Here is a 12,159-nt window from a genome sequence, read left to right on the forward strand (position 1 = left end):
ACTGCATCACCCACCTGCCCAACACCTTTTTTCCATGCCAAGTGCTTTAACTGCCCGCCAAGGCGCCCGTGCGGCCCTGGGAGGGGAGAGCAGGCAGGACCACGGCACCAGCAGCTCATCGTGGGCCACCAGCAGATGCTCCACAGAGGTGTTCAGAAGCAGTGCCGCAGCAGCAATCTGATTTCAGGCATAATAGTGCCTTCCATTCTCTTGCAAATAACTTTCTTATCTACCGCTAGCATATTTTCATGTGAAACCTCAATCAGAAAACTCAAAAAAACCTGAATGCAGAGAAAGCACCTTGCAGCTATTTTTACATTTGATGTGCTGCATTTCCTGCCCTTCCCGATTAACAGCTCTCTACATTGGACACTTCCTAAAAGCAACTGCTGAGGAGTAATTTAGCTACCATTTAGTTAATATCTGCCTAGCTCTGCAAACACCAATGCCTATGATGATATGCAAACAATTCTTTCAGAGAAAGAACTGCAGTTTGTCAAAATTTTTTTCAACGCAAGCAATATAGCAGTGTTCACCTGCCCTGGTGGCATAGAGCAGCAGGAAAAGGCATCTTATTGCATCCACTCTTCTTATTCCTCACTGGCTTTTGAACCCCAGCGCTACAATTTCCAGCTCTGTATAGCCTTACTTGTTTGAACCACTACTGCTATCAGTGTTGCTCAAACTCCTGATGGCTCTGCAGAATGGAAAACCCCAAACACGAACACTTTTTCCAGCACTGAATATTTGTGATTTTGAGGATATTTATGGTCCCCACACTGCCAAGGTCATTGCGCTAACACTAGATCTGCACAAGGGCACTTGGCACTAAGCGCACAAACACACGGATGTTTCTGTCTCAGGATGGAGTGTACCAACAACGATCTCCAGCACGGATGTGACCGCAGGCTCTATAAACAGTGCGGAACACAACATTACACCTAAATGCACAAAAAGAGTGGAATCAGCGCATCATTAATGGGATAGGAAGGAGGGACCATGGCTCAGAGAAGGGAAAAAGCAGAAGCTGGCTCTCTGGCTCATCAGCTGGCTCTGTGGCTCATCAGCCAATCCTTATCTGAAGAATTCCCCTCTGGAAACCTTTTCACTGAGCAAAAATTACTAATGGCTGGCAGTCGCTCTGGCTGCATCAGACAGCATTTCCTCTCACTGTCCCTCTTCCGATCCACCTCGGTCTTTCTGCCCAGCTTCCTGTTTTCCTCATTCTTTCACCTTCACAGTAAATGGCGTTAAATCACAGCAAATTAAAAACCTGGGCCCAAAGCACTTGAGAGCAAAGCACTTTTGACATGAGCTACTGGTTTCATCAGATAATGAATGAATGCTGTTCCACAGCCTCTCAACACATTTTCTGATTTCTTTTTCAGGCATCTGGATGACTTTAGTCTATCATTCATTATCTCAACAACAAACTATTTTTGGACAATCCTCATGCGAAAAAGTCCAAAGTAACTTACCCTCAATTTCCACATGCACAGAAAAGCAACAAATATCAAAAGCCACATTGTGATCCAGTGATTAAACCTGAATGCTCAGAGTAGACTTATGTATTTTTTCAGGCCAATTCAGCCTCAATTTATTCATTCCTGCACTTCAAATTATCTTTACACGAAATGAGTTTACAAGTATCAGTGCTATTTAATCTCTCAGATAATGTTCTGAAATAAAGTGTCAGAGATGCACCTTCTCCTTTGTACCCATGCCGTTGTGCTGTCATAATTTCATATCCCAGCCACTGCAACACCGTTTTTTTTTAAGGCAGCCCTGTCCCCATCTGTGATCTTTTCACACCCTTCCTCGAACCTGTCTGCTGGGAGGTTCTTCTTCATAGCCTCAAACATCACCCACTTGCTCTTGCTTTAGGAAACAGGACGTTCATGCTCCAGCAACTGACTCTTCTCCATCCAAAAGGTCGATGATTGCAGTAAACATACTAAATGACTTTCCAAGTATTTTCTACTGGATTGTCACCATACTTGGAAGGAGCAACTCAGTCATCAATGTCCCCTCATTAATCACCTTCACCTATTTCTTCTGGAATGCCTACAAACCATCCACAGTCACTTCATTGAAGTACTGGTACTACTCTGACACTGAACTATGTTATTTCTGTTCTAACCTTTTCCATCACTGTACCTAATTATATCACTCCCCCTAAATATACCCCACTAAAGCCCTTCAGAGCATGAAGCACCTTCCCTCACACCTGCATATCACCTATCACAACTGGACTCTGGTTTACAATGGGTCTCCCCATGCTACAACACTACGAAATACACAGTACTTCAAAATAATGTTGCACGATTCAAGGGCAAAACACCATATCTTACATGTTCCTTTTTCAGTATTACCTGTATTGGTCCTTCAAAAAAGATTTTTTTCCCAGTTTGATAACTGGATCTTGCACAACCAAAAAAATTATTTGTGACAAAGAGTCCCAAAGCACTATATAAACTTAAAATGCAATTTTAACAGGGATCACCTAATCTTCAACTGAAATCCAGCCAAATCATCAGTGAAATATGGCAAGCCTTTTAGGAAGCAGACAATTGTAACAATAAACACACAACACATTAAACCAGGGGTCCTCAAACTACGGCCCCCCAAGGTCTTCAATCTGGTCCCTGGTATTTACAGAACCCCCTGCCCCACCCACCCCACCCCCCACCCCCCCCGCCGGGGGTTGGGGGGGGAAACCAAGCAGCCGCAGATGACTGCCTGCCACTTCATCCGCACGCCGACCCCCTGGTTAAAAAGTTTGAGGACCCCTGCATTAAATAAATGTAATAGAAGATGGAATTTAGATAAGCAGAAAATTGTTGAGGACATTGGGATTAACACTATTAATTTAAAAAAAAAAAACACAGGATCGTTAAACACTAAAATGCACACATTTTTCACTGTGGTCATTTAAAGTTTACAGAGGTAAAAAAAATCATCTTTATCTTCTGCAATAAAAGTCAAAGAATTTCATCAAAGCAGTTTCTCTATATTAAATCTGAAAAAACAAGGATGGTGCCTTGCTTACAGGAAAGAAAAAAAATGTATTATCAGGATGTAATTTCAGTTAAGATAGCAAAGGAATGAGTAAAAAGTGAAAAACATCAGAGATTCAGTGCAGGAAGTCTTAAGGCATCACTTACGCTGACATGTTCCTCCATTAGTAGGATCACCGTAGTAGCCTGAGATACAAGTTTCACAGTGTTTGCCAGTTGTCAGGTTTTCGCACTTCTCACAGATGCTTTCATTTACACACTTACTGTGCCCATTACACTGGCAGGCTGAAGGAAACAGAAAAGGACACGTATTTATGCTCAAATATAGCACTTCACATAGAGCCTCAGAAGCCTGTGTTCCGCAGAGGCTGAATGAAACCATTTCATGCACCTTCCAAAGAGGTTCTTACAGTCCTGCTAGTGGTACATGAACTTAAAGGGGGTGTGTATCAAAAATGTGAAATTTAAAGCAACACATGGAAACTGAATTCCAAAACATTACATGCATATTAGACAGGACTGGATGCAACTGGTGGGATGGATTTACAGGGAAGAATAGGAAAGAAATGGTTTAGCAGCAGTCCGAGTAATTTTATTCTATATGCTTGGTGTCAAAAACATTACTTCAGAGTCACTGAGTGTTACTAACAGTTAAATGAACCTTCAAAGAAAGAACTGCCTTTCTTTCAAGCAACCCTAAAATGAATAAACAAACAAAAGTTAAAAACTTAGCAAAGGTTCAGATAGAAAGGGAAAATTTCACTGGAGTAATTAATGCATAGGTAAGTCTTCAGACAGCAAACCTCTGCGGATACCCACATAACTCTTTCCATCTCAAAACGTGTTATTTACTGTCTTCCAAGGCCTTTTCCTCCCTTCGTTAACAGGAGGGAACACAGACATCACCACAGTCTTAAAAAGTCTCTCCCCTTGCATTTAACTGTTGCTACAGCTGAAACATTTGAACAATTCAGTGTTGCTCATTTACCTGGACACTGGATAAAGGACCAGTTATAGTTATTCTCCACCGGACACATGCTGACATTAAGGACGGGCTCCAAGCTGTGTTTCCCCATGGCAGATGGGGTTGGCATCTTGACTGGACCTCTGTAAGAGCCCTCGATGCACCTCCCCTTGCCGGTGTTGCTCGGATCTGTGCACCACCCACATCCGGGCTGCTCCAAACAGTGAGCACACGTACAGTAGCCTGAACAGTTTTCAGCTATAAAAAAAAGACCCAAACATCAAATTGTAGATTAAATCACTGTCCCAAAACATGGGAAACAGCAAACACAGAAAGGCTTGTACACCTTTTGTAACCTTAAGTATTTATCTCACCAGATCTGTAAATATTTATTCTGATAGTCACGTAACACATATATATTATTTCCTATCAGCCTACTTATTCTAGAATCAAAGACAGCTATAACAAAGGTTGCATTAATCAGTAAGCATTGTTTCATAACTCACAATACACATGTAAGATTTTTCTAACCATTACGCATCACCCACTAAAATCAGACATTAACTTTCCCAACTACAAAGTATCTCCAACTGATTTACAACAGATCATATGATAAAATGAGCCACCCAGAAGCAAAGGATAAAAACCAGTTTGTTCGCTCGCTTTTGAGTCTCTTCTTACCACATGTTAGAATATCACACACTACTATTTCAAGCATATATCTGAGTCAAAAAGCATAGGATACAAATCTAGAATAAAATGAGTCTTCTTAGGATGCTCACAGTGCCACATGCAGATCCCCTGGGCCCAGAATCAGCTAAATGAGGGGGGAAAAAAACCCAAAATACTATCGCCATGCTTTAACTGTTCCTTTCTCAAATGGGACCCTATTTCAGAGGTGACAAACACTTTACATATAGGAAAGTTCTTCCATTCCTTTCTGCATACCACCTCAAAAAATATTTTGTAGATTCTTGATGTTACAAGATGAGCAGACTTTCTATCTTGATGTTTTACCATGACAATATTTGCCTTTTTAAAAAAAAAAAACAAAAAAAAACCACAAAAAACACAACTCCCTAAAGTAGTAGAAAAATATTGTTTCCCATTATTTCAGCCTACTCATCTCCTGCCTGATGCTTCCTCCAACTTTTGACCTCTGGCAGTATGGGAAGTTCACACTCATGTTTGACTATTACCTGAAACTCATTTCCTCCATTTCTTATTCTGCAACACCTGCAGCCACTCAGGCTTATTATCATCAGCTTCTGAAAGTTCCTAGAGCAACTGCAGCAACTCAAACTGCCCACCTTCCCTCCTGGGGAAAATATGCACTCCTCCCCCTCTGCTACCCCAAGAGCCCTGGCCTTCCCAACTCCCCTGTCCACGCTTGGCTCCTAAAGAATTCAACATTAATAAAAATAATTTCTAAAACTGTTTGATGACTTTTTAAATTTCTAGACTATTTCAACCCGTTTTGAAAACAAAAAGTAATATTCCAAAGCACCATAAATCTTTTGCAGTTTGTTTACATCTACCTAAATGGGGGAAAAAAAATACCACTTATTCAAAATAAGTTAGAAATGCCTACTGTGGGCTACATGCAGACAATACTTCAGAATAAAACAGCCTATCAAATCCAAATTACGGTTTACACAAGACAATCTAATATTAAATTACATGGCTCCATATGTGAATAAAAGAGATATAAAAGAGATGCAAAAAGAAGTTAATCACATGAAATTATGTAACAATTAACTTGAAGGACAGGAATTCAAATAACGAAACAAGTACTTCTCCGTTGCAAAAAAAAGTGGAGATTTCATCATCTCACTTGAAAGCCTTCACTATCTGCCATTTAGCTTAATTGATAGTTCCCGTAACTGGGACCTAATTCTGTTTAATGCTTTACATGATGCAGGACCGAACTGCAGACACGGGGGCCAGGTACCTGTTACCTTTATCCACAAGATATTCAGTATAGCTGATGCACAGTTTGATGCCTTATTGTAGTGAATGTCAGCAACTACAAGATTCCAGCCCACACATCAAGATGCAGAAGCAATTACTCACGTGGACAACTGCTCATGGTGTACCACTCCATGCACTGCCCATAGGGGAAGGAGGCCACGTAAGCATTGGAGTCCACACACTGTTTCATGTTGCTGCACCACATGCATTCAGAGCTGCCACTCGTGCACTCCCCACACATGGTCCGCAGGGCGCAGGGCGTGCGGCACTGCTTGGCACTGTGGTTAGCTGTAGGCAGGAAGACAAGAGTCAACTTTCTTCCAGAAAGAAATAGGTATGAGCCAAAAGACAGAAGACAAAAAGCCCTGTCTATTATTCAGGCTGAAAAACAGTTCAATATCACAGACCTGAAACACTTTATTTGTGGTGTGGTGGTGCTGGATGGAGCTGGAGATATCTTACATAAACGTGAATGAGAAATGCAGTAAGTATTGCAAAAACACCTCTCTTACTATGTTTCCTCCACGAGTGTTAAAGCTTTTTAAGGTGGACAGAAAACAATTTAAATGGTGTTATGAATGTGGTCATTATCCCTCTGCAGGTCTGTTGATGCATTCCTTAGCTATTCTCCCAAGCAAAGTGTTGGGAAGTAACCTCATGTTTTATGTTTTAGTCATATTTATATGTTATATAAAACACTGGGATGTGTTTTAAGTTATTTCATCAGTTCCACACATAAAATGAGTACTGAAAGCAGAACTAACTCAGGAGTTCCTGGTGCAGGCCAATGCTTTACCATCTATTTCTAGTGTCTGTTATCAGACCATAAAAAACAAATTAAAGCTTAAACCAATTCAAAGTGCTGAAGTTAAAATATTTAAAATTTTGAGTTGAAGTTCCACATTCAGGATATGTATCCTGCACTTACACAAAGAATGATATCAAGTGGTGTAGCTTACTTAGAAATTTTATGTAATCAGCCAACTTTCTTAAAACTTAAAGAGGCACTAATTGGTATTCAGAAATAATCAGCTATAATAGAAAGTTAACAGACCAAGCCATTTCAAAAGATACGCAGTTCCAACAAAGCTAGAAGACTTTTCCCAAAAGCAAATAGCTTCTTTTTCAAAGTTCTCATATCTCTAAAGTGTCTTGCCCAATTAATTTCAAACTTTGATAAAATCCTCCTCTGGCTACGGAACAGGGGAGGGGAGAAAAGGGAGTTCAATTGGAAAGTAGCTTTTATTTTGTTTTTTTTTAAAATGAGAGATTGCTTCATACCATAATTAACCTAAATGTCACATTCAGGTATGCAATTTAGAGAAAAATAATTAAACTATAACGTACTTCAAGCATGTTACAGTTAACAGTGTAAATGTAGAGCTATTCTTGAAAAGTCCGGTTCCTGCATGAAAGTCCTACACAAGACACTTTCAGAACTACTTTTCTTTGGCAAAGTCGTGACACAGCTAGTTGTAAATTTAATGAACGGGATCCTCTTTACTCTCTAAGAAATCATAGAATCACAGCACAGTTTGGGTTGGAAGGGACCATGAAGATGATCTAGTTGCACCCCCTGCCATGGACAGGGACACCTTCCACCAGCCCAGGTTGCTCCAAGCCCCGTCCAGCCTGGCCTGGGACACTGCCAGGGATGGGGCATCCACAGCTGCTCTGGGCAGCCTGTGCCAGTGTCTTGCCACATTTACAGTAAATACAAAAATATAAAAATACAAATGCTCATCAGTCAGCCTGCTGCCCATGAGACACACAAGTCAGATATTGTTACCTGGCCTTTCACAGACACTGCCATTGACTTCATTGATACATGTTGCTGCCTTCAGTCCCTGCTGGAAAGGCTCAGCTAAATAACCACAAAATCCAGCATCGCTTGGTTCATCTGGGAGCCACTGGAGGAGGGTGTTGGTGAAGGGAGACATGTCTTCCCAGCACCAATACGACACATTGATTTTCCTCAGTCCAACCCATGGAGTCAAAGATTTGGGCTAGAAATAAAGGAAAATGGTAGATATAATACCCAGTTTTATTACCTTAGGCATTAAAAGAAAACACACATCATCATACAATGCTCCTAACAACTTTGCCAGGTTACATATTGCAAAAACATAGTAAGGAAAATACGTGTTTCTCAGTGCTACCAGAATTAAATGCCACAGAGATAGAGAAACCCTTCAGAAAACACCTATTTTTAATTATTTTTTTTTTCAAACTACATTTCTAGTTTCCTAAACCAAAAGAACAAGTCAAACATTCACACTGGCTGACAATGAAATTAACTGCAAGTTGCTTTTTATATGTTTGTGATTCCTACAAATGCCTAGACAGAAGAAAAAAAAATCTGGATCTACAGTTTAACATGAGAATGAAAACTAGCAGTGCCCTCTACAATTTAAATGATACAATCCACTTACCTACTACTATACAGTCTGACTAGGAGACTTCTACTACTGAAGAGTGTGTTTATATACAGACAGGTAGAGACACAGAGCAGGTCAAATCTAAATTAGTATTGTTGGCAATAAAATTCTCAATATCAAGAACCCATAACAAATATTTCTACTGGCCATTTATTTTTTTATACATTTTTATTCCGGGGAGAGGCTTTTTAACTATCTTAGTACAACATTTTATTTTACTGTTAAAACCTTTTCTCCATCAAAGCACTTTGGTGGCACAGCTGTCCTGGGAAGGCTTTAGACAACACGTCTTCCCTTACTGCTATATATAACCATCACCTACTTCAAACTGATTTTATGCACCCTTAAACCTTAGAGCTGCAACTTTTTAACAGCAACAGGGTTACACAGCATTACGTGCCAACACCAACTCTTATTATTAAAAAACACCTATACACAGCTTATTTAAAAAAGGACCAACTGTAAAGTACAGCCTCCCCCAGCACAGCAGCAGCGTGCCACTGAATGGCAGAAGTTCAAGTACCAGACACAGGTTGGCTTTTTAGTGAAGGTATTTTCCCACATTATAAGAACTCAATACTAATATCCACTAAAAAGGGTTAACAATCTCTTTAGATTTCTAAAGCTTACTTTTTAAAGGACACTGTCGGTGAAATAAATGCCATAAATTAACAATTTTTTTCTCCCCAGTGTCAGGGTTCAAACACTATCAGGAAAGGGTTGCCATGTGGCTTTAGGAATTTACACTGCACTTAACTACTGGGATATCCAGCAACACCTGGAGGTGTTAGACCATGTACTTTTACAATATCACAGGCTTGGCTTCCACTCTTTACAAAAGATTTAACAAACAATCTTGCTTGAACTGCACTTTACCTTTTCTTGGCTAAATTGAATCCCCTCTAAAACCCCGTAATTGTTAAAATGGCATTTCAAAATTACAAAGGGAATCAAAGCAGGAATGTTCTCATTTCAACAGGGAAATACGTCTCTCTAGTACTGAAGTACATGCTTCTCTTGAAAAGCAGCAATCCTACTGCCTCCAATCTAATTTTTCCTATATAAAACTCCTCTTGATTGCCAGCCCTGTCCACAGTGGCCTCTGGGACCCAAGAAGAGTTACTCCAATGTGCCATCAAGCCACGGTAGCTCTGCTGCCTAAACTAGGATTTCAGCAAAGCTGCACAACATCTTTTTCTTTGTTAGGGCTTTAGCACCACCTACACAACCTGCCCTGAATACCTCTGCACTTTTGCCAGGGACTGGGAAAAAAATATATATTTATTTTATTGATGCATGAAGAGGGACAGATTCCAATTCACTTCTCACTGGCTCTGACAGAAAAGCACCTGCCACTAAATCAAACATAAATAACTCCAAATAAGCCAAGCAGCTCTGCGGAGCAAAAAGCCGACATTTTAAACAGCCACTTTCCTGAACAGAATAAATAACTTTAAATGCTTTATATTAAACAACTCCGGTGCCCCAAAGGGACCTTTATTTATAAAATATTGTGTACAAGTCACGAGAGGACTCCTGATGCAGTCATGTATCCCACAAGAGAAATCATGTGGGATTTCATTATAGGAAGCGATAGCTTTGAGGCACCGTGTATGTTTATATTTATCTTTCCCATTTACATTCTCTACAATTTCAGTTCAAAAGCACCCATCGGGTATGCTGAATTTCAAAAGAAAAATCAGTCCTTTTCAGTTAAGAGGCATGTCTATTCTGTACAGAGCATACAATACCACAGCAAGGACTTTTCCACAGTCAGAGCTTAATTACTCAGGGGACATAAAAGAGAAGCACTCACCAAAGACTGCATCTTCTGCAGCTCCTTTAGAACAAATTCTACCTTTTTCTGGGTCGTGAGAGAAGCCAGCAATGCACCGCTGGATCTGCAGGACAGTTTGGCATGATCATAGTTCTCCTTTGCGTTTGTAATTTTCAAGCAGGAGTTGCCTACCAAATGCCAGTTTGTTCCACAGATATTTTCTGGGAGGGGAAAAAAGAAAATAAACCCAGATATGTAAGCAACCTTCACAATGTTCAAAGAGGTGAAAGAACCTTTTCACCAAAATAAAACCTACTGTCCCATCCCAAACCAGCATGACTTACTGGCAGGCTCAGAAGTATCTATGTACAAAATACTGGAGGAATAGGAAAGCTGTTTAGGGGAGCTGAAGCGCATCATCAGCATTTAGTTATCTGCACTAGGTAGTCAAAGCACTTATTACATGGAATAGTAAAATTACTGTAGAAGAATGAGAAATGGAAAGTAAACGACTATCTTGCTGATGGCTTAGAGTAGGGGTCCTTAAACTTTTTAAACGGGGGGCCGGTGTGCGGATGAAGTGGCAGGCAGTCATCTGTGGCTGCTTGGTTTCCCCCCCAAACCCCGGCGGGGGGTCGGGGGGGTGGCACGGGGGGGTTCTGTAAATACCGGGGGCTGGATTGAGGACCCTGAGGGGCCGTAGTTTGAGGACCCCTGGCTTAAAGCCACTTATTCAATGACAGTTGTTAGGATACCTTTCGACAGAAGAGGCTGGTTGGGCTAATCCCACTCACAGTACCAAACTTCCAGGATTAAACCCTGTTTTATCTTGAGAACAGCCATGCCCACTACTGAAGAACTCTTTAGATTCTGTGGTTAATTATTTCCCTCAAAAAAAACCCACCACCAATGGGCATTTTCAGTGTGAATTTCTGCACAGCTGATGTCTAGCTCCAACGTCTTGGTTCAGATTTATCTAACAGATTGAGAAGCTCTCAAGTGTTAAATTTTTAGATAGGCTTTTTACACATATGGTCAAGTCACCCTCTTTTCTACAACAAATTAAACAGACCAAGCTCTTTATCTCATTAAAAGAAGTTTTTCTCACTCTCATGGCTCTTCTCCAAAGTCTCTTAATTTTTCCACTCTTCCAGACTAGCGAACACCAGACTTTGACACATCCAGACCTATCAGAGTTATTAGGGGAAGACTTTCCATACCTATTAAAAGGTCCTCTCTGGGTTGCTTTTTTCCCCTTTCTCTATATTTTATTAACTGGAAATGTTAATCACTGAAGATGCTATATTTCTCTCCCAGTCACTGGGAAAAAAAGTTGCTGCAGGGGGACTAATAATCAACTCCTATGAGCTCCCACTGGAAACACTAATAAGAGAATTTTCCTTACACACTTTATGTGTTATTTGCCTAATTTGTCCAGTATGTGCCATTACACTTTTGCACAATTCTAGTTTCTAAAATTAAATAGCATGCATTATTAAATCTAATATCTTGCAGAAGCCTATTATATCAACAGTATTGCTTTTATCAAATGGAGAGAGCGCCTAATAATTATACAAGTGATCATACTCCTCTTCAGACAATCAGGATTGAAAAATATCTCATCAGACTTTTTGAATTTACTAGAAAAAGTTTTATACCAAAGCTGGGATGATTAAACAACATTATTTATTCCATTTTAGCACTAAAAGATTACAGATTTGGGGGTTAAAAACCAAAACCAAACAAAAAAATCCCCACAACTTTTGGACTGGGTGAATTTCTTTCCTTTTTTTTTTTTTCTTGCACAAATATAACCAACACCCACCTGGTAAAGCAATGCACTCCTGATTCCTAGGTTCCCACTGACAGTTTTGATCCATGGCACAGCTTTTACAACTTGTCTTTTTGTTACAGTAATAAGCAGGGTTATCCTTAGGACAGTTGTCATACAGAGTAACAGGAACCTAAAATAAATAGCACAGATTAGTTTTT

At 40.2% G+C, this 12,159-nt stretch overlaps 1 protein-coding gene across 4 annotated transcripts in view; it reads right to left on the bottom strand.

The window, feature by feature from the left end:
• The window catches only part of ATRN (attractin), a 156,680-nt gene that overhangs the window by 75,015 nt on the left and 69,506 nt on the right, over positions 1 to 12,159 (bottom strand). For all 4 annotated transcript variants that reach the window (XM_040590812.1, XM_040590839.1, XM_040590831.1 and 1 more), the window contains exons 14-19: positions 11,993 to 12,131; positions 10,207 to 10,388; positions 7,742 to 7,958; positions 6,055 to 6,240; positions 4,006 to 4,239; positions 3,165 to 3,302 (exon numbers count right to left, since the gene is read on the bottom strand). In XM_040590812.1, the coding sequence (XP_040446746.1) occupies positions 3,165 to 3,302; positions 4,006 to 4,239; positions 6,055 to 6,240; positions 7,742 to 7,958; positions 10,207 to 10,388; positions 11,993 to 12,131 (1,096 nt within the window). The remainder of the gene's footprint in view (positions 1 to 3,164; positions 3,303 to 4,005; positions 4,240 to 6,054; positions 6,241 to 7,741; positions 7,959 to 10,206; positions 10,389 to 11,992; positions 12,132 to 12,159) is intronic.

This window comes from Falco naumanni, chromosome 1, assembly GCF_017639655.2.
Source record: "Falco naumanni isolate bFalNau1 chromosome 1, bFalNau1.pat, whole genome shotgun sequence".
Lineage (NCBI taxonomy): Eukaryota > Metazoa > Chordata > Aves > Falconiformes > Falconidae > Falco > Falco naumanni.